Source organism: Puma concolor, chromosome A2 (genome assembly GCF_028749965.1).
Source record: "Puma concolor isolate L17-30 chromosome A2, mPumCon1.1.hap2, whole genome shotgun sequence".
Taxonomy (NCBI): Eukaryota; Metazoa; Chordata; class Mammalia; order Carnivora; family Felidae; genus Puma; species Puma concolor.
This window is the reverse complement of record NC_141668.1, coordinates 168,785,047-168,810,366: the sequence shown is the minus strand read 5'-3', so window position 1 is coordinate 168,810,366 and position 25,320 is coordinate 168,785,047. Positions and strand designations below refer to the sequence as shown.

At 54.4% G+C, this 25,320-nt stretch overlaps 1 protein-coding gene and 1 long non-coding RNA gene across 5 annotated transcripts; one reads left to right on the top strand and one right to left on the bottom strand.

Moving 5' to 3' along the window:
• Nucleotides 1-1,171: 1,171 nt before the first annotated feature.
• On the top strand, nucleotides 1,172-7,723 carry LOC147583852 (uncharacterized). 2 transcript variants are annotated; one of them, XR_015248569.1, is made up of 3 exons: nucleotides 1,172-1,899; nucleotides 6,098-6,320; nucleotides 7,283-7,723. It is a non-coding gene; the product is annotated as an uncharacterized LOC147583852 (long non-coding RNA). The 2 variants fall into 2 exon arrangements; XR_015248568.1 differs by having other exon boundaries at nucleotides 1,387-1,899; nucleotides 7,314-7,723.
• A 1,586-nt stretch (nucleotides 7,724-9,309) lies between these two features.
• On the bottom strand, nucleotides 9,310-25,317 carry ARRDC5 (arrestin domain containing 5). 3 transcript variants are annotated; one of them, XM_086699406.1, is made up of 3 exons: nucleotides 24,956-25,317; nucleotides 19,309-19,514; nucleotides 9,310-9,878 (listed from the first exon to the last, which is right to left on the bottom strand). In XM_086699406.1, exons 1-3 carry the CDS (start codon nucleotides 25,110-25,112, stop codon nucleotides 9,351-9,353), a joined length of 891 nt encoding a protein of 296 aa, XP_086555532.1. In that variant the 5' UTR covers nucleotides 25,113-25,317; the 3' UTR covers nucleotides 9,310-9,350. The 3 variants fall into 3 exon arrangements, with proteins under 3 accessions (XP_086555532.1, XP_086555533.1, XP_025772164.2); XM_086699407.1 differs by having other exon boundaries at nucleotides 24,968-25,317; XM_025916379.2 differs by lacking the exon at nucleotides 24,956-25,317 and adding an exon at nucleotides 21,086-24,704.
• Between the last annotated feature and the right edge of the window lie 3 nt (nucleotides 25,318-25,320).

The following is a 25,320-nucleotide window of genomic DNA, read 5'->3' as shown; positions in this document are numbered from 1 at the left end:
CATTGGAAAATGTCTTGGGCCACCTTATGGATAAAGGAAATCAGGAAGGGGAAGACGAGCTCACCTGCTTGAGGGAAGTCTTACAGAAAAGGTGGAAGTCATAGAAAGGAGGAAAGGGCAATACAGGAGGACATTCCAGGCACCGTGATGAATTACTCATTCAGGAAGTGTGTATTAAACACCTCTTGTGTGCTTTGCTGAACAGTGGTGAAACAGAAAACGGCCGTCCGGATGAGGTGTACTCCAGGCAACAGGAATTCCTGTGCAAAGGTCCTGGGGCCGCACTGGACTGCTGTGTTGGAAGAAGGGTGAAGAGGCCCGCCCAAGTGGCCAGAGCACAGCAATCCAGGGCGGGGAGAGAGGGAGGGGACGAGGCAGGTAGGCTAGGGGAGGACCTGGGCTTACACCCCGGTGGGGTGGGGAGAGGCGGAGGTGGGAGCCCTGGAGGGCTGTGGGCGGAGAAGAGGGGCACCTGACTCAGGTGGGGGCATAGCTGGGGTCTTGAACAAGCAGGAAGCTTTTGGGCAACCACGGCGCCTTCTGGGAGAGGGGGCTGGGAACCAGGAGTAGGGGTTGCTTGGAGCCCTGCTGAGGAAGGGGCTTCATCAAGCAGAAGCTTTTGGCCTTTATCGTTGAAACGGAGGATTGAGAGGAGGGAGGCCCTGTTTAGGTCTCTGGGGAGGGGGGTGGAGTCTTCAAGAGGCAGAGAAAGGCAGGGGTGAGGGCAGGGCAGGCGGGAGCTGATGGCCCATGACCAGGCCTGCGGGGAGGGTGGGGGTAGGTGGGAGAGACCACGGCAGGGAGTGGACAGGCCATGGTTCAGAAGGTGAGGTTGACTCGCGCCTGTGGCGAGGGACCCAGGGGGGCGGAGGCCACCTAGGCCCTCCCCGGGGCTGGGACCAGCGGAGGAATGAGTTTGGGAGGGCGTTGGGGAGTTTAGTTTTGCCTCTTTGAGAGCCCGTGGGTTGCAGATTTATCGAGTAAAATTACAGGATACCCAGTTAAATGTGAATTCCACATACGCAATGAATAGTTTTTAGCATAAGTATGACCCCAATATCGTAAGGGACATACTCATGCTAAGAAATGTTAGTTTCGCTGCGCGTCCTGTATTTTTCCTGGGAGCCACACCCCAGCCGCAGCAGCCCTGCCTACGTCTTCCCCAGCGACGCAGCTCCAGCCAGTGGCTGGACGGTCTGACCAACTGTGGCCCGATGGCCAGAAGGCAAGGTTTTGTCTCCTTGTGCCGGCTCGCCGCGGGAAACCGGGGGTCTTTTAACATGCAGGCCCTGGCCTGTCCCCGCCCCCCCCCCCCCCCCCGCCCTCATGGCGCCAGCTGCCCGCTGTCCCCTGCACGGAGGTACGGGCTTGGGGGGAGGGGAGCAGCTCTGAGAGCCACTGTCCCCTGGGCCGGCCCCTCCCGGGCCGGTCGGGTCCCACTGGGCACCGCCAACCCCAGAATGCCAGGCCAGGGGTCCCAGCAGAGGGAAGGGCTCCGTGTGGCCTCTTTGCACCCAGCTCTGGTGGCCCGTCCAGCTCAGAGCCAGACATCTGAGGCCCCCTGGCCTTTCTGTGAAGTCCTGCAGGCAGAGCGGGCTGACTTCCTCGTCAGAATGTGCCGGAAGGACGGAGGCCTAGGGGCGGTTGACCAGGAACTAGATCCCTCAGGGCCACAGCCACCCCCTGCTGCCCCTACACTGAGTGGCCTTGTCTGGGGTGGCCAGGCCCAGCAGCTCAGGGCCTGGCCCGCCAAGCGTCAGCTGCCAGGATGTGCCAGTCACGTTGGTGGGGAAAGAACACCCCGTTCTTGGCTCTCCCGGCTGCCCCTTTGTCCACAGGCAGAGGTGGGGGGCTGTTGTCCTGGCAACCGGCCCCTTCCCCCTCGAACAGTCCCTTGAGGTGAGGAGTGGAGGCACCTGGGATCTGGGGGTTCCGGCCAGAGAGGGTCTCCTGTCACCCAGGACGGCAAAAGAGCAACCCCCCCCAGCCCCCCTGCCCGCTCAGGGCTCACATGTCCTGGACACGGGGGAGGCCAGGTCACCCCCTTGGGATCGGAATGCCGGAGGTGGCAGCAGCAGGGGGGGAGGACATTCCCAGCGGGGCAGGCTCCGTGGTGGCAGCTGCCGGGCCCCGCCTGTCCTATGTCCCCTGAGTTGGAGGCTGCAGCTGGTGCAGTGGCTTGGGTTCCTGGGGGGTGGGGGGTGTTATTTTGGGGGTGGGGGCGAAGGAACGTGAGAAGCACCTCCCCCCGGGGCAGGAAGTGGGGCGGTCCCAGCTGTGTTCTCCCGTTGGCCCACCTGTCCCAGTGGGTACCACAGGCCACCGCACAGGAAGTGTTCCCAACGCCCGCCTGTGTGGTCTCCTGAATCTGGGGCCCAGAGGGGAGGCAGCCGATGGCGGCGGGGAGGGGGCAGGAGCCCCGCCGCCATTGTGCATCAGAATCTTCCAGAAGCCCCCAGCTGCGGTGACAACAGTATCTGGGGGGGTGAGTGCTTACTTCGGCCGACGCGTTTATAGACGTAGGCTGTTTAATCCTGCACCTTTGGGAAGGAGGGACGAATGATGAACTCGAGTTTTACAGGTGGGGATACTGCGGCTCAGAGACGGAAGTGACTCAGCCAAGGTCACACAGCATATAAATAGCAGAGCTGGGAACCTCATTAGCATTGACTGTATCAGATACACGAACTCCACATAGACTTCCGACCCTATAACGCGGACAGGGGCTTTGCCACCTGGGGCAATGCTGCCTTCAGAACTCTCAGGGATTCTGCCTCCACTTGGGGTGTCTGGAGACATTTGCAGTTGTTCCTACTCGGGGTGCTCCCGGCGTGGAGGGGGTGGGGCCAGGGATGCTGCCCAGCCCCCACAGTCCCCAGGGAAGCCCCCACAGAGAGTGATCCAGCCCCACGTGTCAAGTTGTGCCACGGTGAGTGATAACAATTCACATTTAAAAGCCGTCATGGCGATCATCAGTAGTCACATTATTTTAAGTGTGATAATTCCTTACAGATTGTACAGATGAGAAAGCCCACGTCCGGAGAGCCTGTGGTTCAGACTCCCAGCCCTGCTCGGGCACCGCCATTCCTGGCTGCTTCCATGATGCCCTGTAAGCTTTACAGGAAAGGGCGCTGGTGCCCAGGGGAGATGTAAATGAGGACTCACACCCCCAGCCCCCAGGACGGGCTCAGACCACCCTGGGTCCCCATCTCGGCTTGGCCACTCACTGATGCTGAGGGCCGCTGGCCAGCCGGTCACCTGCCTCAGCTCTGCATCTCTGAGATGCGTCCCTTCCTCCTAAGCCGACGCGCTGCTGAGCGGTGGTTAGGGGATCTCATCCTGGTTTTGTGAGCCTGGGCGCCCCCCTGCCCTTCTCTGAGCCTCTGCTGCCTGGTCTGTGAAATGGGGGCAGTGATGACCCTTGATGGCTGTTGTCCTGATTCACAGATGATGGAGAGGATTAAGCGAAGCAGTCCACAGCTCGGCTTGGTGCCTGGGGCACAGTGAGGACCATGTAAAGCTTGGGTATTATAGGGGCGCCTGGGGGGTTCAGTCGGTTGGGTGTCCAACTTCGGCTCAGGTCGTGATCTCAAAGTTCATGGGTTCGAGCCCCGCGTTGGGCTCTGTGCCGATAGCTTGGAGCTTGGAGCCTGCTTCGGATTCTGTGTCTCCCTCGCTCTCTGCCCCTCCCCTGCTCATTCTCTGTCTCTGTCTCAAAAATAAACCCTAAAAAAAAAAAAAAAAAGGCTTGAGTATTATTTAAAATTTTTAATGTTTATTTTATTTTTGAGAGAGAGAGAGAGAGAGAGAGACAAAGTGTGAGCGGGGGCAAGGCAGAGAGAGAGGGAGACACAGAATCTGAAGCAGGCTCCAGGCTCTGAGCTGTTAGCACAGAGCCCGATGCGGTGCTTGAACCCATGGAGCATGAGATCATGACCCAAGCTGAAGTCAGACGTTTAACCGACTGAGCCACCCAGGTGTCCCATTATTTTTAAGTAGGCTTCATGCCCCGTGCAAAACCCAGCACGGGGATCGAACTCACAAGCCCGAGATCAAGACCTGAGCTGAGATCAAAAGTTGGACCCTCAACTGACTGAGCCACCCAGGTGCCCCTTGGGCATTGTTATTATTACAAAAAATTCAATGGTAGTAAAATACACACAACATAAAATTTACTGTAATTTATCCTAGCCATTTTAAGTGCGCAGCTCGTGCACAGCTCAGTGGCATTAAGTGTATTCACACTATTGTGCAACCACCCCCCACCATATCTCTCCAGAACTTTCTCATCTCCCCAAACTGAGACTCTGTCCCCATGAAACACTGACTCCCCGCCCCCTGCCCCACCCTGGGCTCCTACCATCTACTCTCTGTCTCTGTGGACTGGGCTCCTCTAGGGACCCCCGTGAGTGGGATCATGCAGGATTTGTCCTTTTTTGAAATTTTTTAATCTCTCTCTTTGAGAGAGAGAGAACGCGCGTGTGCAAGTGAGAGAGGGACAGAGAGAGAATCCCAAACAGTCTCTGTGCCTTTATCACAGAGTCCGACTCGGGGCTCGAACTCACAAACCTCGAGATCATGCCCTGAGCTGAGATCAAGAGTCGGACGCTTAACTGACTGAGCCACCCAGGCGCCCCAGGACTTGTCCTTTTTGATTGACTTACTTCACTTAGCATAACGTTCTCCGTGTTTATTGATGGTGCATCATGTTTCAGGATTTCCTTTCTCTTTAAGGCTGAGTAATATTCCATTGTATGAATGGACCACACCTGTTTATCAGTTCATCCATCGGTGGACCCTCCAGCTGCTGTGCCAGGGTGTGATCATGGAAAGAGGAAGAGTCTAGAAGGATATTAAAGGTGGACCCAATGGAATTGGTCAAGCGATTGGTTGAGGAATGTGGTTTTTAAATTTTTTTTTAATGTTTTTATTTATTTTTGAGAGAGAGAGAGACAGAGTGCGAGTGGGGGAGAGGCAGAGAGAGAGAGGGAGACAGAATCTGAAGCAGGCTCCAGGCTCTGAGCTGTCAGCACAGAGCCCGACGTGGGGCTTGAACTCACGAACTGTGAGATCATGACCTGAGCCAAAGTCAGACGCTTAACCGGCTGAGCCACCCAGGCGCCCCAGAGGAATGTGGTTTTTAAAAACACGCCCAAAGGGATGCCTGGCTGGCTCAGGCTGTAGAGCATGTGACTCTTCCTCTCCAGGTCATGAGTTCAGGTCCCGTGTCGGGTGTAGAGTTTAAAGTTAGGGGCGCCTGGGTGGCGCAGTCGGTTAAGCGTCCGACTTCAGCCAGATCACGATCTCGCGGTCCGCGAGTTCGAGCCCCGCGTCAGGCTCTGGGCTGATGGCTCGGAGCCTGGAGCCTGTTTCGGATTCTGTGTCTCCCTCTCTCTCTGCCCCTCCCCCGTTCATGCTCTGTCTCTCTCTGTCCCATAAATAAATAAAAACATTGAAAAAAAAAATTTTAAAGTTAAAAAAAAAAAAAAGAAGCAAACAAACAAAAAACATCCACAAATGTTTTCTTTTTTTAAGTTTATTTATTTATTTATTTTGAGAGAGTGGGAGAGAGAATCCCAAGCAGGCTCCGTACTGTCAGCATGGAGCCCGACTTGGGATTCAGACTCACAAACCGTGAGATCATGACCTGAGCTGAAATAGAGTCAGGCACTTAGCCAACTGAGCCACCCAAGCGCCCCTCCATAGTGTTTTGACACTCCTTTATTTAAAAAAAATTTTTTTTTATGTTTATTTTTGAGAGAGAGAGAGAACATGAGCAGTGAGGGGTCAGAGAGAGAGGGAGACACAGAATCGGAAGCGGGCTCCAGGCTCGGAGCCGTCAGCACAGAGCCCGACGCGGGGCTCGAACTCACGGACCGCGAGATCATGACCTGAGCCAAAATCGGATGCTTAACCGACTGAGCCCCCCAGGCACCCCGACACTCCTTTACAAAAGTGGAGCCTAATTCTCTTCCCTGTGAGTGTGGGCTGGACCGAGTGCGCTGTTTCTTACAAACAAAATGTGGCAGAAGCGATTGTGTCCAACACTCTGAGACTCGGTCACAAAAGTCACCGTGGCCTCCCTGCTCTCTCTCAGATCACTCACTCTGGAGGAAGCCAGCTGCCGTGTTTCGAGAACACCCAAGGAGCCCAGGTGGCGAGGAACTAAAGCCTCCAGCCGAGAGCCATGTGGGCGGGGCTTCTCCGGTCATCACAATTCCGTTTTGAGAGGCTCTCTCTCTGCCTGCCGTGTGGACAATGGACGAAACGGCAGAGGTGAACGTACGCCCCCTTGGGAAGCAGCCACTGCAGTCATCCACGTAAGCACTGATGGTGGCCTGGATTCGGGTGGTGACAGGGGAGATGGAGAGAAGTGGGCAGGTTAACAGAGTTGCTGAAGAAGTAAAACAAACAGAATTTGGGGGAAGAAGCGACTCAGGTAACTTCATCCACGTGGGAGCTGAGGACTGAACCGGCGGTGCAGGGTGGGGAGAAGGTGACGTGACAGGTTTGGCTGTGGCCACATTGAGTCCATGCCCCCCAAATGTCCAAAGGCCTCCATAAATATAGCTACTTGTATGATAAGAGTAGACTAGGGGCGCCTGGGCGGCTCGGTCGGTGGAGCGGCCGACCTCGGCTCAGGTCACAATCTCACGGGTTTGTGAGTTTGAACCCTGCATCAGGCTCTGTGCCGACACAGCGCGGAGCCTGCCTCTGATTCTCTGTCCCCACCCCCCCTGCACCTCCCCTGCTTGTTCTCTCTCTCTCTCTCAAAAACTAAACATTACAAAAAAAATCAGAGTAGCAGACGCGGAGAAATCCTAGGGTACACCAATGGCTGGAATAAGCAAATTTCTACTTGTTATGTATTTATTGTTATTTGTTGTTTATTCCATAAAGTTTTATTCCTTGCGTTTGCACCAATCAAGCGCGAATCAAGTGTCCTGGGGCAGCACCCCTCCAAACACTCCTCTGCAAGCAGCTGGCAAAAGGGGAGAGAGAGAACAAGGTTCCATGGCAAGTTTGTAGCGTGGATCTGGCCCTGAAGTGACTTCCGTCGCTTAACCAGATCAGTCACAGGGCCATTGGCCATGATCATCTTACCTCCCATTGGCCAGGCCAATCACGTGGCCACACCTAACTGCAAGGGGTACTGGGAAATGTAGTCCAGCCATGTGCCCAGGAGGAAGTAGGAAACCCTGATGGAAAATGAGCCAGTCCTTGCCAGGGTCTTATTATTGTCCCCATCATTTCTGTTATTATTTGCACTTATCGCCTGCAGAAATGACGCTTGACGGTCACCCATATTTCAGGACCCGAGGAGGGTGAGAGGTGCTGCCTGGTATGTCTGGAAGGCTTCCTGAAAGAGGAGGTATGGATGATGTGGCTTTGAAGAAGACAGAAGCCAAAGATCTGAGAAGGGGGAGAAGAATAAGAATCTGGCGTGACATCAGGGAAGTCGTTCCTTCGTTCCTGGCCGCGCGGAGCCTGGTGGGCCAGGGTGAGTGCCAAGGGGACCCAAGGGACCGAAGTGCCTGATTTGTATTCAGAGTCTCCTGGTTGCTTGAGGAAGCAGATTGCCAGATAAGATACAGGACACCCAGTTAAACCAGAATATCAGATAAACAACGCATGATTTTTTTTAAGCCTAAGTATATCCCAAATACGGCAATGGGACGTACTTATGCTAAACTATTACTGTCCTTCTGGAATTCAAATTTAACGAGGCATCCTGGAGTTTTATTTGCGGGGAGGACAGAATGTAGGGGAGGTCAGGTGCTGGTGACTGATGGTCATGGATGTGACATGGGCCCGATGTGCAGGCCATATGCCCGGAGGACTTTGACGTCTGCCCTGGAAGGCTGTGAGTGTAGGAGGGACAGGCCCTGACTTGGGTAAGGGGCCCTCAGACCCAACCCCGGGGCTTGGCAGCCACCTGCCCCCATGGATTTCCCCAGCCGAGGGCCTTTCCTCTTCAGCAGGGCTGACATTTGGGGCCAGATCATTTTTTTTTTTTTAAGTTTTTATTTAAATTTCACTTAGTTAACATACAGTGTGATATGAGTTTCAGGTGCACAGGATAGTGATTCCACACTCTTGTACATCACCCAGTGCTCATCACGACAAGTCCTTTGTCCCCATCACCTGTCTCACCCATCCCCCCACCCCTACCCCGTGGTAATCAGCAGTTTGTTGTCTGTAGTTAAGAGTCTGTTGGGGCCAGATTTTCCTGATTGGGGGGGGCAACCCCGTTCACTAGGGATGTTGAGCCGCATTCCTGACCCCCGCCCACTCAAGGCTGCCGGGAGCGCTCGTAGTCATGACAACCACAAATGCCCCCAGACCTCGCCCAGTGTCCCCTGGGGGCAGAGCCACGCTGGGTGAGACTCACTGGGTTAGGGGATTCCATTGACCTCCAGGAGACTCTGCATCCCATAATCATCTGACCTACTGAGGTCCTGGGATACCGCACACATTTATACACACGCATCAAGGGGCACCTGGGTGGCTCAAGGGACACCTGGGTGGCTCAGTCGGTTAAAGTGTCCAACGCTTGGTTTCAGCTCAGGTCATGATCTCATGGTTCGTGGGTTCGAGCCCCGCATTGGGCTCTGTGCTGACGGTGAGGAGCGTGCTTGGGACTCTGTCTCCCTCTCTCTCTGCTCCTCCCCTGCTCTCTCTCTCTCTCTTTCTCTGTCAATAAATAAATAAATTAATAAGTAAACATTTAAATACACACAACAAGCGGGAGGGAGAGAGGAGGTAACTCGCAAACACTGGAGGGGTCACCCTGATTTGCACCGCCTGACCCATCGGGGATTTATTCTGGCGTCCAGTGTGAGCTACGGATGAAACTCAATTTTACGCCCAAATGATGAACGCAAGGTTTCTCCCCCTTGGCACTGTGGACCGTTGGGGCTGGGTCATCCTCTGGGGTGAGGCCATCCTGGGCATTGCAGGACAATGAGCCGCATCTCTGGCCCCCCTTTCCCCCCGCCATGCTCGGAGTAGCCCCTGTTCCCCTCCTTGGGGACAGCCGTTACGACTGCTGGTTGCCCAGAGGGCTGAACCACCCCAGCCGCGGACCCCAGGTCTAGGCACTCTAAGAGCCCAGCAAGGAAATGGGTCTGGAGCGCCAACCGGGGCGGGGACGACTGCCGAGTCTTGTCCCTTCCCCTGGTCTTCTGGCCATCGGGAGAAAGCGATACCTAAGTGGCTGCGGTGTGAGAAGGAGGTTCAGGCATGTCCCCCCCCATCCACCGTGACTCATCTGAAGCCTGTCTTATGAGACAAAGAAAGGGCTGCTCATACCGTCCAATAAAACTTTTAATATTTAGAAGTTTGGGCGCTTAATTCTGGCACTCCTGGCTCACGGGTAACGCTGCCCCCTCCAGCGGCTGGCAGCCGGCGGTATCCACAGGCGCACCGGTGACGATGATGGGAACCTTGGCCTTCACACAGGTCAGGGACCACGGCAGATGGACCGTGCTGACCAGCTCATAGCGGGTGCTCATGATCTCGCCGCCCCGGGTGCTGCTGCTCACGGACAGCACCTGTGGGAGGTTGAGGGTGCTGACGATCTTGGTGGTGTCGAAGGGTGCGATCTGGGTGTTGGCCTCCTGCCGGAGCAGCTCACTGCTGTCCTCCCGCGACCGCCGCTCCGCCTTGGGGGTGAAGCCCTCGTACCGCACGTGGGCGTAGAGGGCGAAGACGACCGTCTTGATGCGCTTGCCGGTGTGGTTGCCGATCTCCGTGGTGAAGACAATTCCCTCCCCCGGTGCGAAGGTGTTCTTTTCCATCTGGATCTGAAGGTGGATGGTACCCTGGATGCAGCAATTGTACGAGACTTTCTTCTCAGCCTCCACGAACAGAGGGTTCTGGAATTGGGGAGGATGGGCAACCGTGAGGGGTCACGGCCACGGGATCCGCTCGCCTGCCTAACGTTCCCCCACCATAGCTCCTGCAAGCCTGGAACCGCTGGGACTCTCCTAACTAGGAGGCCCCGAGGTAGGATCTGGAGCCTTGGGGATTTAGCAGCCAAAAGCCTGGCATCGCCTCCCAGCTTCCTTTACTCAATTCCCTTTGCCTTTCTGACTATCAGTTTCCTCCTCTGCAAAAGAAGCCTTTGAAATCCACAAGACCCTGGTTTACCCCCACCTCCATTGCTTACTTGCTGTGTGACCCTGAGTAAGTGGCTTGACTTCTCTGGACCTTGGATTCTTTCTTTCTTTCTTCCTTCTCTCTTTTTTAATGTTTATTTATTTTTGAGAGGGAGAGAAGACAGAGCGTGAGCAGGGGAGGAGCAGAGAGAGAGGGAGACACAGAATCGGAAGCAGGCTCCAGGTTCCGAGGTGTCAGCACAGAGCCTGACGCGGGGCTCGAACCGATGAACTGTGAGAGCATGACCTGAGCTGAAGTCGGACACTTAACTGACTGAGCCACCCAGGAGCCCCACTTTGTTTCTTCTTTTAATGTTTATTTTTGAGAGAGAGAGAGAGAGCACGCCCATGTGAGCAGGGGAGGGGCAGACAGAGAGGGGGACAGAGGATCCCAAGCAGTCTCCGTGCTGACTGCAGAGAGCCCGATGTGGGGCTTGAAGTTTCAAACCGTGAGATCATGACCTGAGCTGAGGCAGGTGCTCAACCACCTGAGCCACCCAGTCGCCCCTGGTCATTGGATTTCTAGACGACAGAAGATGTCTTGCCAGAGACCTAGGGTTTACCCAAGTAGTTCAGACTTTAGGAGAAAATATTCCGGGCTCTGAATCACGAAAAGAAAACTGTAGAGTTGAAATTATGTAACGTGTTTCAATAAATGCCTCAAAAGGCAGCCGTTCTATCAACTTAGCTGCTGGGTTGCAGATAAAGTCACACATTATATTTACTGCGTGGCTTGGGTGACGTTTTACTTTTTATTTGTGAACAATATTCTAAAGGATTCAACGTGATGTGGGGTGGGCTTAGAATAATCGCTCTCCACTTTTGCTGGCTTCCGGTATCTTCTTGCAGAGGAACTTGATACTTTTACAAGTGTGTGTGTGTGTGTGTGTGTGTGTGTGTGTGTGTGTGTGTGTTCCCCTTCAGCATACCAAACAGAGAGAGAGGAAAAAAATCGTGCAAAAAATACTTGCAGACGCCCCTCCCACTCCGCATTAGTGACATCGAGTTGGTCGCTTGAAGCTGGCTCTGACGGGAGTATTTTCACCAGGGAAGTTGGTAAACATTACACATCAGGGCTGCCCCCCTGGTCGCCCCGCTGCCACATCAGCGTTTACAAATTCTCCTGATTTGTTCCAGATCGCTGCTCATTTAAGGAATAAAATACCAGGGGGCGCTTGGGTGGCTCAGTCGGTTGAGCACCTGACCCTCGATTTCGGCTCAGGTCACGATTTCACAGTTTGTGGGTTCGTGCCCCGTGTTGGGCTCCGTGCTGAGTGTGGGGCCTGCTTGGAACTCTCTCTCTCTCTCTCTCTCTCTCTCTCTCTCTCTCTCTCCTGCTTGAGTACACACTCTTTCTCTCTCAAATTAACAAACTTAAAAAAAATTTTTTTTTTAACGTTCATTTATGTTTGAGACAGGGAGAGACAGAGCATGAGCGGGGGAGGGTCAGAGAGAGAGGGAGACACAGAATCGGAAACAGGCTCCAGGCTCTGAGCTGTCAGCACAGAGCCCGATGCGGGACTCGAACCCACGAACCGTGAGATCATGACCTGAGCCGAAGTCGGACGCCCAACCGACCGAGCCACCCAGGGGCCCCTATCTTAATTTTTTAAAACATTTATTCATTTTTGAGAGAGAGAGAGACAGTGTGAATGGGGGAAGGGCAGAGAGAGAAAGCGCTGAAGTCGGGTGCTTAACCGACCAAGCTACCCAGGCACCCCATATCTGCAGATTAAAAAAACACTCAGACACAGAACACCCCACAAAGCAAATATGCAACTGTGAATTAATATCAAGTCAACTCGCTTGTAACCTCCCTCCAAGAAGAAGAAGGAATTTGCTAGTTTTTTCCCCAAAGTCCCTCACACTTGCCCAGGCGGCAACCCCACCTGCAAAGGGCAATATCCTGAATTTCACGGTGATCAGTTTGTTGTACCTACACATTTGTTCTCCTACGACATACACAGAGGGACCTACGCCAGATTATTGTCTCAGAAAAAAGTGTGTAAAGAATCACATAGCGGGGCGCCTGGGCAGTTCAACTGGTTAAGTGTCCAGCTCTTGGTTTCAGCCCAGGTCATGATTTCACGGTTCATGAGTTCAAGGCCCGCACTGGGCTCTGCGCTGAGAGCACACAGCCTGCTTGGGATTCTCTCCCTCCCTCTCCCCTGCGTTCTCTCTCTCTCTCTCTCTCTCTCTGTCTCAAAAATAAATAAATAAACTTAAAAAGTATTTTTTTTAGAAAGAATAATGTAACAAGCACAAGTGTGTCTTCTAACCAGTGGAAGAAAGGAAACTTTACTGATTTGACTGAAATTGAGTGACTTTTGGGTGTTTTGCCCCATTTTCCTCTCCCCTTCTTTTCCAGACTGGCATCTCGCATTTTCGTATGAAGTTTTCTTTTCTTTTTCTTCTCTTCTCTTCTCTTCTCTTCTCTTCTCTTCTCTTCTCTTTTTTTTAGGCAGGCTTCATACCCAGCACGGGGCTTGAACTCACAACCCTGAAATCAAGACCTGAGCTGATAGCAAGAGTCAGATGCTCAACCAACCGAGCCACCCAGGTGCCCCTCATGTCAACTTTCATATTACGTAGAAATGCATCTGCTTGTGGGAGAAGTATACAATCCTGTTTTACATATCTTAGTGCTTTAAATAAATCAAGCTGTCCACGTTCTCCAGCAACTGGCTTTTCTAGCTCAGCATTCGGGGCTCAAGATGCATTCGTATCAACACACCTGCTGCTCTGGTTTGTTTTCACCATGGCCACTGAGCGTGTCGCAAAATAGTTTATAGTTTATTTCTTCAGGCAGCCCCCCTTTACAAGATGGATGTTTACATAGTTTCTATGTGTTAGGTGTCAGAAAAGGGCTAGAAGGAACATCCAGACATCCGGACGACCTTTCTTCTTGGACTTACACAGGAGAGTCGCTCTCCGCCACCAGCTGGCAAACGTTTTCCATAAAGAAACTGGTAACAAATATTTTAGGCTTTGTGGGCCACGTACAGTACCTGTCATATATACTTTCTTCTTCTTCTTTTGTTTTTTAAACCATAACTCATGGTCAAATCGTAGATTTCAGGGGCGCCTGGCTGGCTCCTTTGGAAGAGCGTGTCACAAACACATAGATTTTAATATCGTGACAGAGAATACAACCTGTGTTTGCATCTACGTCTAGGTCTGTGAAAGAGACATCGTGTCATGAACTAATACTTACCCATGACACATGCCTGCTGGTACTTTCTGTCTTACTGTATTCTACTTACTGTATTCGTTTAAAAATGTTCGTCACAGGGGCGCCTGGGGGGCTCAGTCGGTGGAGCGTCCGACTTCGGCTCAGGTCGTGATCTCTCGGTTCATGAATTCGAGCCCCGCGTCGGGCTCTGTGCCGACAGCTCAGAACCTGGAGCCTGCTTCGGATTCTGTGCCTCCCTCTCTCTCTGCCCCTCCCCCGCTCACCCTCTGTCTCTATCTCTCAAAAATAAATGAAAATGTTAAAAAATATATTTTTTCAAAAATATATTTCATCGCAACCTTCTGAATTCATTTTCCCGTTACGCTTAGTGGACTTACTTTATTCTATTATTTTGCTTCATATAAAAACAAAATTTATAAAACATTAGCTGGTCGTAACCCACCAGATTAATTTTTTTCTGGTAAATTCTGGAGTCTACCTATTCAAAGCTATTATATTCTGTCCAACACATTGATGTTGTAAAAACAAAGCTTGTTACAACCCACCACATTTATATTTTCTGACCTATTTTATTCTATTCTTTCATGTTTTAGTATATATTTGAGGGTTTTTTTTAAATTTTGTGAGAGAGAGAGAGAGAGAGAGAGAGAGAGAGAGAGAGCAGGCAGGGGAGGGGCAGAGAGAGAAACAATGCCAAGCAGGCTCCGCTCTGTCAGTGAAGAGCCCGATGTGGGGCTCAAACTCACGAACTGTGAGATCATGACCTGAGCCGAAATCAAGAGTCAGACACTTAACCCACTGAGGCGCCCTTATTCTTTCATTAAAAAAAAAAAATTGGGGCGCCTGGGTGGCGCAGTCGGTTAAGCGTCCGACTTCAGCCAGGTCACGATCTCGCGATCTCGCGGGATCTCGTGATCTCGCGGTCCGTGAGTTCGAGCCCCACATCAGGCTCTGGGCTGATGGCTCAGAGCCTGGAGCCTGTTTCCGATTCTGTGTCTCCCTGTCTCTCTGCCCCTCCCCCGTTCATGCTGTGTCTCTCTCTGTCTCAAAAATAAATAAACGTTAAAAAAAAAAATTAATTGGGGCGCCTGGTTGGCTCAGTCAGTTGAGCGACCGACTTTGGCTCAGGTCACGATCTCGCGGTCCGTGAGTTCGAGCCCCGCGCCGGGCTCTGGGCTGATGGCTCAGAGCCCGGAGCCTGCTTCGGATTCTGTGTCTCCCTCTCTCTCTGCCCCTCCCCAACTCGTGCTCTGTCTCTCTCCGCCTCAGAAATAAATAAACATAAAAAAAAAATTAATCGCCACCCACCAACCATATTTTCTTCATTTCCTATTCTACTTATTTTATTCTCTGTTGTTTTCTTCTTCTATTTAAAACACACACACACAATGTTTGCAACCCCCCAAATTGGCTTTTTTCTAATACTTTCCATTTTGGCCTTATGTATTCTTGCATTTTATACAAATGAACTGGCATCCCATTAAATTGATTTTCCAACCCATGAATGGGTGTGGTCTGAGGTTTGGAAAACACCCGTCCGGAGAGGATTGCTTTCCCTTGGAGACCTAGGGCTGACCCCTGACCCCAGGTGACCTCACCTCTACCCTCAGCCTCTGACCCCCTGCCTCCTCCTCCCTCTCCCGCCTCCCTCTCCTCCAGGAGGCTAATTGCAGGCAGTTTTATTCTAAATCCCTCCAGTCATTCATTCGGAAAATTCCTCGCATGCGTTAGAACCCTGCAGGTGTTAAGGAAGTGGCTGCCCTAACTCAAGGCCAAGCCTGTACCTCTGGCCTGTGGCTGAGAGAGGGGCCAAGAAGTACCAACGATGGCCCAGTGGCCTCCCACGCTGGGTCAGGCAGGGTGGCCAAAGCCCTCTGATACCCAATAATGTTGAGGGTACAAGCTCCACATTGGATTTCCCGGATCTGGGAGTGTCTTAGGGCCCCGCATCCCTTTGGCATAGGTGAGCCTCTGGGGGTGGGGGGTGGGGGGATTCATCCAACCAGTATTTGTTTGCATCGATTTAGTGCCAAGTTCAAGGAAAACCCATAGCAGTTAAGACAAGCCTAGTCCCAGGGCGCCTGGCTGGCTCAGCCAGAGGAGCGTGTGCCTCTCGATCTTGGGATTGTGGGTCCGAGCCCCAGGTTGGGTGCAGAGATTACTTAAATTAAAAAAAAAAACAAAACAAAACTTAAAAAACCTAAAAAAGAAGTAAGACCAGCCCAGTCCCTGCTCTGGTGGAGGCGGCGGGGGGAGGGGCGGGGCACGAACGCATAACTGGCACATTGAAAATGAACCAGGTCATTTCCGATGAGGCTGTGGTGGGATGCAAAATGGCGGGGGGGGGGGCAGGAGTGAAGGAGAGGGGGGGTGGGGGCTCGCTTAGAGTCAGTGGTTAGGAAATGTCTCCAGGACAAGTTCCTTTTCCAAACGGTACTGACTCCTGGAAGAGGCAACGGGGTCCCATCTTTCAAGACTCTTAAAGGTACAAAGAATGGAGAGGAGGTGAAGAGATCAGAGCCCTCGAGCCTGGCTAAAGGGAACGGGAAAACAGGGCAGCCACTGTGGAAAAACAGGCTGGCGGTTCCTCAAATGTTAAACAGACTCGTCATCTGACCCAGCAATGCCCCTAGAGGTATCAGGCCAAGAGAAACATGCAAAACTTTGTACGACCTGTGCAGTACCTTGACTCTATGCAGCCGAGAGGTGGAGGAGACAACCCAAGTATCCATTAGTGCAGGAATGGATACACAAAATCGGGTCCCATCTGTGCCGTGGAATATTACTCAGCCATAAAAAAGGATACATCACAGACGGAGCCCGCACAAAGGCGAGCGGGTGGGAGATAGCTGACACACAAAGGCTCTGGACCCTACGATTCCATTTTCATGGAATGTCCAGCACTGGCAAACCCAGGGAGAGAGGAAGCGGATCGATTAGTGGTCGCCAGGGGCTGGGGGAGGGGATGTGGGGAGTTTGAGGGGTGACAGCTAAGGGATGTAAGATTTCATTCTGGGGTGACTAGAACGTGCTAAAATCGACAGAGGGGCCGGCTGCCCAACTCTGTGAACACACTAAAAGTCATTGAATTTGCGCACTGGAGGAGGGCGATTATAAAGTATGTGAAGTGTATCTCAATAAAGCTGTTTTGTTTTTTTTTTTTTAAGTGGAAGGGGAAAATGTCTGCCCCTCCCCCCCTGCCCAGCTCCCCTCCCAGGGGGGCAGTGGCTGTTTTGTCAGTTTCTCTGGCCTCCTTCCGGAGAGTCGTTTGCTACACCTGCAAGGAAGTATATTTCACGCTCTCACCACCGGGCTGCGGCGGGGCTCGGGGTTCTGAGCTGCGCAGCGCTCACGCCACCCCGGGACTGACGTGTCCTTGTCCGGTCTTTGTTTCTCTTTAACTTTTCCGTAGAGTATACCTTGGACAGCACCCTGCCGGTTTCATTCTCCTAGCAATGAGCATTTAGGCTGATTCCAATTTTTTTTTTTGCCACCAAAACATTGCTGTAGGAGGTCACGTCACGCGTGAAAGAATATCAGTAGGAGAAATTTCTAGAAGGGCAGTGGCTGGGACAAAGTGCATGTTCACTTTCATTTGGATAGATGCAGCTAAAGTGCCCTCTGTTGGGGTTGCGACAGTTTATTCAGTGACTACGTGGCCTCGGAGCAGAGATCCGAAGGATGAGGAGGAAGGAGAGGAAGACCATATCATAGTGTTCCAGGCAGAAGGCACAGCCCGTGCAAAGGCCCTGGGGCAGGCCCAGGCCTGGCGTGTGGGCCGAACATTGAGGAGGCCCATTTGGCTGGAGCAGAGGGAGCAAAGGGGAGGGAGGGCAGAGGGGAGGGCAGGGTGGGGATGGGGCAGGTCACTCAGGGCCTTGTGGGCAGCAGGGACTTTGGCCTTTACCCTGAATGAGATGGGAGACGGGGAGGGCCGTGGGCAGAGGAAGGTCATCACCTGACTGCCTCTGGCTGCTCTGAGGGCAGACTGGGGTCAAGAATCTGCCTGTACCTGGTTGAGCCCCATCACTGCTCACTGCACCAGAGAGGTAACCTCTGCCCCGGTGCCCCAGCTCCTGCCCTCACCCTGCCGCCTCTTGTCTATCCTCCCCAAAGCAGCTGAAGGGAATGAAATGACGACCCTCTGCCCACCAGGGCTCCCACCTCCATCAGAGGTGGGCCTTGTGCCCCAGGGCCTTTGCACGGACTGCTCCCTCTGCCCGGAACCCTCTACCCCAGATGTCCACATGGCTTTCCCCCTCTTCTCTTTCAATTCTCTGCTAAAATGTCACCTCCTCAAAAAGGCCTCCCTTGACCAGTCTGGTTAAGACAGTACTGAGTAGTCAGAAAAACCCAGTATTTTCATATCCTCAAAACGCATGTGTGATAACTCCCTTTGCTGCTATGATCTTGATTTTAGATCTTCCCACTTACTGGGCACCTCCTGGGTGTGCAGACTTTATGCTGAACACTCTGCGGTCTTCATAGGCACCCGTCAAGGGAAGTAGTTTTCTTCTTCTCATTGCGCAGATCAGGACAGTCAAGTCAAGGCTCCGGGAGCCGGGGTATTTTGTTTTGTTTTGTTTTTGAGAGAGAGAGAGAGAGAGAGGGACAGACAGAGAGCGAGTGGGGGAGGGGTGGAGAGAGAGAGAGAGAGAGAGAGAGAGAGAGAATCCTAAGCAGGCTCTGCTCTGTCAGTGCAGAGCCCAAGGCGGAACCTGAACTCACAAACATGCGAGAGATCGTGACCTGGGCTGAAATCAAGAGTCAGCTGCTCAACCGATTCCCCCCCCCCCCCCCCCGCCGCCCGGGGGGGCCCCCTGGGAGGTGTTAATTGCCCAAGGCCACCCAGCTAATAGCATATCTGCCGCCAACGGAATCACAGGCTGGGTCTGACCCAGCACCGACATTTCCAAAGGGAAGGCCAGAGGAGGGCCATAGTTCGCTCAGGGCTGACACAGGGGGCAGATGGTCAAGCGGCCTTGAGCTCAGGCCTGATCATCCCAGGGCTGGTCCACCCCTCCAAGCATCTACCCTTCCTGAGACCCTCCAGGACCATCGCAAGAGGTTGGCTGGGCTCCAGGTGATTCTTGTCACACACATAATAATACTGGAGTTGGCGGCTGGGACAAGATTCTGGGACACATCCTCCAACCTGCGCCGGGCACTGTGGGAAGTTCGGGATTTACATGAAACATGAAATGGAGGTGGGGGGGGGGTGGGCTCTGGGATTCCTACCTGGATCTCGAAAACTAAAATGCCAGCCATCTGAGCCACTATGATCTGATAGGAGTCCCCAGGGAAGTTACTTGGCCCAACGTCACTCCACCCACCTTGACTTCTACCTTGACTTCTCTGCACCTGGCCCTCCAGGAACCATCTAGAAAACCTCCTTTGCTTAGCCAGACCAACATCACATGGCCTTTCCTTTTCCAGGGCCAGAGGCCACCCCCTTCCATGCCTCTTTTTGTGGGGGCACCATCTCTGCTGTCTGAGGGCTCAAAGACCCTGGAGAGTCACCGAGCATCCAGGCACCTTTTTCACCCGTGGGTCACAGGGAGGTCTCTGCTTAGTCTTGACTTGTTGCAGGGTCAAGGGCATTGGGGACCACTCATTCTCTGTAGGGGGCGTCCAGGGCACTGGGAGGTATTGAACAGCTGCCCTGGCCCTACCTACTCAATGCCAGTAGCTCCCCTCCCCCCAGCTGTGACAGCCACAAATGTCCCTGGACACCACCCAGTGCCCCCTGGGGAGGCAGAATTGTCCGGGCTGAGAGCCCCAGCCTTGCGCCTGCCCTGGTTTCTGATTCACCTTTTGTGAACTTGGCCTGGGGAACCATCCGTGCCTTTTCCTCCTTCCTGGTGGGGGCCACCTCTGTCCCCTGCCTTCCCACCTCCCCCTGCCTCCCGTGAGCTTTGAGGACAAGTCCGACCCCTGCTCCTCTCCTATCACTACCTGCAGTGCGTTTTCTTGATGGAAGTCTGAAGTCCCTTGAATCAACAAGTACATTCTCTTCTTCGCTAGAACGTGCTCCCGACCCATGCAGGAGGCTTGCACGAAGTAGGAGACGTGGCCAATTTTGCTGGCGAAGGTAGAAGGAAGCCTGGGAGGTAAGTTGAAATGGAAGTCAAAGGTGTGGCTGCCTGCACTTAACCAATTATCTGAAAGCAAAACACACCAATGCCATCAGAAGGTTCTAGAATCTTTTTTTTTTTTTCTTCCCCCACTTTTTATTTATTATTTTGGCAAGGGCTTTGTTCTGGGCCTGGCCCGCCCATCCCCGAGCTAGGCTGAGCTCTGTGCTTTTAGGGCTCTGCATGGTCTACAGATCTCAGGCCTAGGCCTCAGCCGGGCTGGAGGGGGATGGCCCCGGGCGGGTGATGTGGCTGCGGTGGTCACCCCAAGCTACCCACGGGGATGTGCTCACCGCTACTCTGGATCTGCAAAATTGGAGGTCCTGCCTTCAGACACGCATTCATTCGTTCAACAAACACGCTTGGGCTCATGCTTTGGTGGGGGGGGGGGGGGAATGCTGGGCAATCAGAAAGGCTGGTATCTGACGCTGGGGGAGGTCTGGGTGGGGACTGTTTGCTTGCAAAAAGTAACACTTATGACGCCTTCCTGTGTGCCCCACGCTAGTCTAAGCCCTTCGTATACCATTAGGTCACTAAGTCCCCAAAACAATCTTATGAGGCAAGACTTTCTGTCTCCCATTTTCCAGATAGGTTAACTGAGACACGGAGAGGCAACACGGCTGCTGGCCAGTAAGGCCTGGCATGGGGCCGTTCCTGCCCCAGAACCTTCTTTTTCCTTTTTTTAATTAAAAAAATGTTTTTAAAGTTTGTGTATTTTTTGAGAGAGAAGTAGAGTGTGAGCGGGGGAGGGGCAGAGAGAGAGAAAGAGACACAGAATCCAAAGCAGGCTCCAGGCCCTGAGCTGTCAGCACAGAGCCCGATGCGGGGCTCGAACCCACGAACCACAAGGTCGTGACCTGAGCTGAAGTCGGACGCTTAACTGACCGAGCCATCCAGGCGCCCGCCCCTACCATTCCGACCCCTAGAAATCTGCACAGCTGGTGTCCCTCCCATCGCTCAGTAGTCACCTCTTTGAAGGGACCTCCGTGACCTCCCTATCTAAAACTTTTAAAATTCTAGAATGAAACTTTGTCTAGCTGAGCATTGGCCAAGAGTTGTGGAACACCCGGGAACACCCCCGTGAACACATTTTGGAAAGGACATGTAGCTCCAGGGCAGCTCAGCCTCCCTGGTGTCTGTCCAGACTTTGGATCTGAACCTCGTGGAGTCGGGGCCGAGTTATTCTTTCCCTAGAATGTCTTCCCTGCCCCTCTCTCTTTCCCGGTTGACCATAGGACTCCTTATCTTTGTCTCCTCGGAGTTCACTGCTAGAGGGAGATTCATCTGTAAAATCACAAGAAAGATTTTTTTACTGGCCTCCCAAAGTGGTCATGGGGCTAAGGATAGCATTTTCCAGGGGAACGACTTTGATAGTTCATTTCGAATAGCTGGGTCCTGCTCGGCTCTTCCTGTCTTGTTATTTTCGTGTTGTGAGTATCTGATGGTCATTGTTATACATAGCCTCCTTCCTGGGGAGGAACCAGGCCTCTGCCCCTGTCTGGTATCCCTGGGGGTTTGTTGATCAACTAACACATGTGTTTACCTTCCAGACCCAGCTTCCTATCATGGCTAGAGTCGGCTGCTGGCTTGGTCCTTACCCTCTACTGGGAATGTCTTCGTCTTGTGCACATAGTCGGCCTTGTTGTTGCAAATAACATCCCTGCTATAATCACGGGATGCCCCGATTTCTTCATTCCACTCCACGTAACCCCTTCCCACGAGCTCCACCTTCACCATGGGGTTCACCAGGGTGCTGTTCAGTATGAGAACCACCTGCCCTTCTATGCTGGAGCCGGCCGGGTAGACCACATCCTTGGGCAACACTAATTCGATCGACTTCACCACAGACATGGGGGGTTGGGGTGGTGGAGGAACATCCTCGCCCCTCCCCCATGACACTGAGATCCCCGGTTCCTTTGCCGCGGTGAGGTCACCTGTCTGTGACATCATCCAGCCAGGGTTCTGGGAAGGGGCCTCCAGTGGCCGGGAGGGGAGACGAGGCTGTTGTTCGGGGGGGGGGGGGGGGGAGGTGGGACGGCTTGGGAATTCCAAAGTCCTCACTGGTTGGGGAAATGACAACCTGACCACTTTTTCCTAGGAAATAACAAATGAATACGCAAAAACAGCCACAGACCCTAACATTCCTGCCACACTGGGAACGCCTGTCATCGTGCCAGGAGGCCAGAGGCCTGGGTGGGAAGAGTTCTCACAACATTCCGGTAAGGTAGGCATCATGAGCTCTGCTTAGAGATGGAGAGGAACGAGGAACGAGCCCCAAGGGATTTTCTGCTCTGTCAGATGGCCCCCATGTGCGGTACGCGCGCTTCTCAGGGTTCATACGCTGGTTAGGCTCACCCGCTTCCGTTGTCATTTTAATGGCTATTTACCCCAGTCGGAAAAAAATTATGGATATGGCCAGGGTACGAAGTCTGGTGTGTCCCGATCGAAGACGCTTAGAGTGTTGTGTGCTCCACTTTGCACGAACACCCTCTCACCCATCTGACACTTCCCTTTACACCCGTGTCTCCCCCATCGAATGGGAAAGTCCCTCCAGGGCGGGAGGAACTTTGTGCACACCCACGTCGGCTTGGCTCCAGGCCTGGTTCAGACAAGAGGGGTGTCAGTAAAAGTTTGTCGAGCGACTTAATGACCTTCAAGAATATATGATTTTGCAAAAAAGGAGACCGAGAACTTGTGCCCCCCCTAACGGTTTTCTTGGTGCCTGATCTGCGCGTGGGCTGATGCCTAAGTGGGAGGGCCGCTGGAGCACGAGAGTTGCCACGAGAGGTCCGTTCTGCAGACTCCGGCAGGCCTCATTCATGGTCTTTGCTGTGTCTTGCTTTATTTTACACGATGTCTTCTGTAGACGTTGCCGTCTTGTCTCCTAAGCGGTTTGTCAGCTCTTGGAGATGCTCGGCTAAAATCAAGGTGTTCTGGGATTCTGGGGGAGACTCTTGCCCTATTCCTTGCCTGTTGACCTCATCATTCCAACCTCTCCTTCCCCGGTCACTTCTCCTCTGACTTGGCCCTTCTGCCACTCTCTTTCACTTATTAGGACCCTTGCGATGATTTGGGCCCAGCCTGCACAATCTAGAATAATCTCCCTCACCTAAAGACCTTTAATGTAATTTAATCTGCAAACTTCCTTTTGGCATGGAAGCTACCGTATTCACAGGCTCCAGGGATATCTTTGTGGGGGACATGATTCTGTCTGCCACCTGGGGACATAACAGAAGGGACTCTGCTCACTGCCTTCCCATGCCGCTCAAGACACGAAGACCAAAGTCCTCCTGGTGGCCCTTGAGGCCCCAGGTGACATCTCTCTGACCTCATCCCCTCTCTGCCCAGCTATGCTGGCCTCTTGGCTACGCTCCCCCCCCCACATTTCTAAGCCTTTTCCCGCCTCTGAGCTTGGCCGTGCCTCCTCGACCCATCTGTCCTTGGTTTCTATCTCAGATCGCAGCTCAAATGTCATCTGTTCAGAGAGGCCACCTCTCCACCTCAACCGGAATGTCCTCCCTGCCCACTCCCACATGCCTCTCCAGCCACTGTCCTGGCTTTGCTGCAAATAGAATCTGAAATGATTAGCTTGATTTATTTATTTATTTGTTTGTTTGTTTGTTTGTTGCCTGTCTCTCCAGACAAGAATTTACCCGTCTGGAGACCACCAACGGGGGTCGGCCTTGCCCATTGTTGGGCCCCCCAGCTCTGAACACCGTGTCCAGGCGCTTTGTAGGTGCCCAGCATGGGTCACTGTGTGCCCGCCAAGACTGGCCAGAGCAGAGCAAGCAGGGCGGAGGGGGCAGGGCAGTCCTGCCCGCCTGGACAGCCGGAGAAGGCGGGAAAACGAAGCGGGAAAACCCAGCAAACAAGCCCTGCGGGTGGGGAGCTCCAGCAGGCCCTGACGCCAGGAAATAGAGCTTGGGGCGATCAGGCTGGCCATCGGGGTGCAGGCGGTCTCCAGAGGGGCCCCAACATCCCACTGCGGTGTTTAAACATTGATTCCGGCCTTCCTTGCCCTACTGTCAGTGAGTGCCCGTGCCCGGGGAGACGGGCTGTGGGAAAGGAATTAAAAGGTCAGGGGGTCTTTACCCGGGGTCCCTCCCTAGGGCTCCTGAGGGACGCACGTAGTTAGGGGGGCCCAGCTCCCGCCACCGGGCCGGGTTGCACACTGGGCGCGCCCAGCAGAGCGCGCAGGGCTGGGCGGGGCCGTGGCCGGCTGGGCGGAGTGGGGCTGGATCGGGGAGGGGGCGCCCCCCACCCCCTTTCTCGCTTCCCGCCACTGCAGCGGCCAATCACCAGGCAGGCGCCCGCCCCTGGCGCGGCCTCCCGCGGCCCCGCAACTCCCAAACGCTGAGTTTTCGCGGGAAAAAAAATCAGAGCAGCTGGCAGCGCGGCGGGCAGTGGTGACCGTCCAGGGCGCTCCGGGTTACGGGCAGGTCGGCGCGGGGTCCGGGGCCACACACGCATCTCCATCGCCATCCCCAGCCGGGCCAGGCGCGCAAGCAGGAGAGCGGATCGGGGCGGCCGGAGAGGTGAGCCTCCGGACGGATCGGCGTGCCAGCCCGGGCCGGGGGGTGGGGGGAAGGGCTCGGTGCACCGGGCGCGGAGACTTTGGAAAACTTTCCCGAGCGGCCCGGGGACGTGCGGCCAGCACGGGCGCACGCGTGCCCCGCGGCGTGGCTGCTGTGCACGCCGTCTGGGGCTCTTCCCCCGCCCCGCCGGCCCTCGGGAGTCGTCCTTGGCAGCCCGGGCGCTGCCCGGGGCGAGGGGAACGTCCCCAAAGCCCCGCGGGGGTCGCGCCCGCTGGGTGGGGGAGGGCCTGGTGAGCCGCAGGGGAGGATGTCAGGCTCCGCGCCTGCGCGCGGGGCGCCCCGCGATTCAATTGTCGCGCCCGAGCCCGATTTCGCGCGCCCTTAGTTCCCCGGGCGCGCCTGGGCCAATGGGGAACGAGCGGGGCGGGGCAGCCGGGCGCGGCGGAGCCAATGAGCGAGGCGGCTCAAGTGAAGGGGGGAGGGACTTGGCGCGCGGGGCCCCTCGGCCGGTCCCGGCGGTGGGGGTGGGCGTGGGCTAGTTGGCGTGGCCCGAGCGGACGGGCGGGAGAATAAGAGAGGCTCAGAGTCCGTGGGTCGGAGTGCCGGGAGCGCGAGACTGCCCGCGGGGCCGCGGTGAGTCGCGCGGCGCGCGCGGGGGCGGCCGGGACGGGGCGGCCGGTTGCCATGGCCACCGCGGGGCCGGCCGCGTCGCGCGCACGCGCGCGGGGGGGGGGTCGCGCGCGCGCCAGGGGTCGGGGGCTCGGGGGTTTGGGCGTGGGGGGGATCGTCCCCCTTGGGTCACACTTAGTTGAGTTACTGGGACTTCTGAAGTTCTAATCCGCGCCGGACTTTTGGGTTTTCCCTTTGCGTCAGTATTAATTCAGAGAATGAATGAATGAATGAATGAATGAATGAAGAAATAAACGAACGAACCTGGCCCCTCACCGTTCGGCCGTGTCCTCCTTCCTCCTCTGGACATGATTGTCTTCCCTCTGTGAAAGGCGGAGTGGGTTGGAGTGAGTGGTCCGAGACGCCGATTGCCTTCCCCTAATTTACTCTCCCTCCTCGCCTCTCCGCCCTTGCTGGTCATTAATGCATTAATTCCTTCACTTCCTCTGCCGGGCCCTGGTCAGCTGTGGCTAGTTCGGGGACTCACGCGCCGGGAGGGCGTTCGAGGAGTTTCCTAGTGTACTCAGGGTGGACAAAGGCCAAGGTGACCTGAGAATGGCACGGTCTGGTGGTGGCAGCAGCAACGGAACTGACCTAGGGGTCCCGCTCTCTCCCCCTCAGCACCAGCA

Excerpts from the sequence above, each read along its gene's own strand:
- ARRDC5 (XM_025916379.2), bottom strand. The coding sequence starts at position 21,437 with ATGATGTCACAGACAGGTGACCTCACCGCGGCAAAGGAACCGGGGATC. Across the intron at positions 19,515-21,085 it reads GAAGACATTCCCAGTAGAGG|ATAATTGGTTAAGTGCAGGC; the intron begins GTAAGGACCAAG and ends TTTTGCTTTCAG. Across the intron at positions 9,879-19,308 it reads ATCAAGAAAACGCACTGCAG|AACCCTCTGTTCGTGGAGGC; the intron begins GTAGTGATAGGA and ends CCCCAATTCCAG.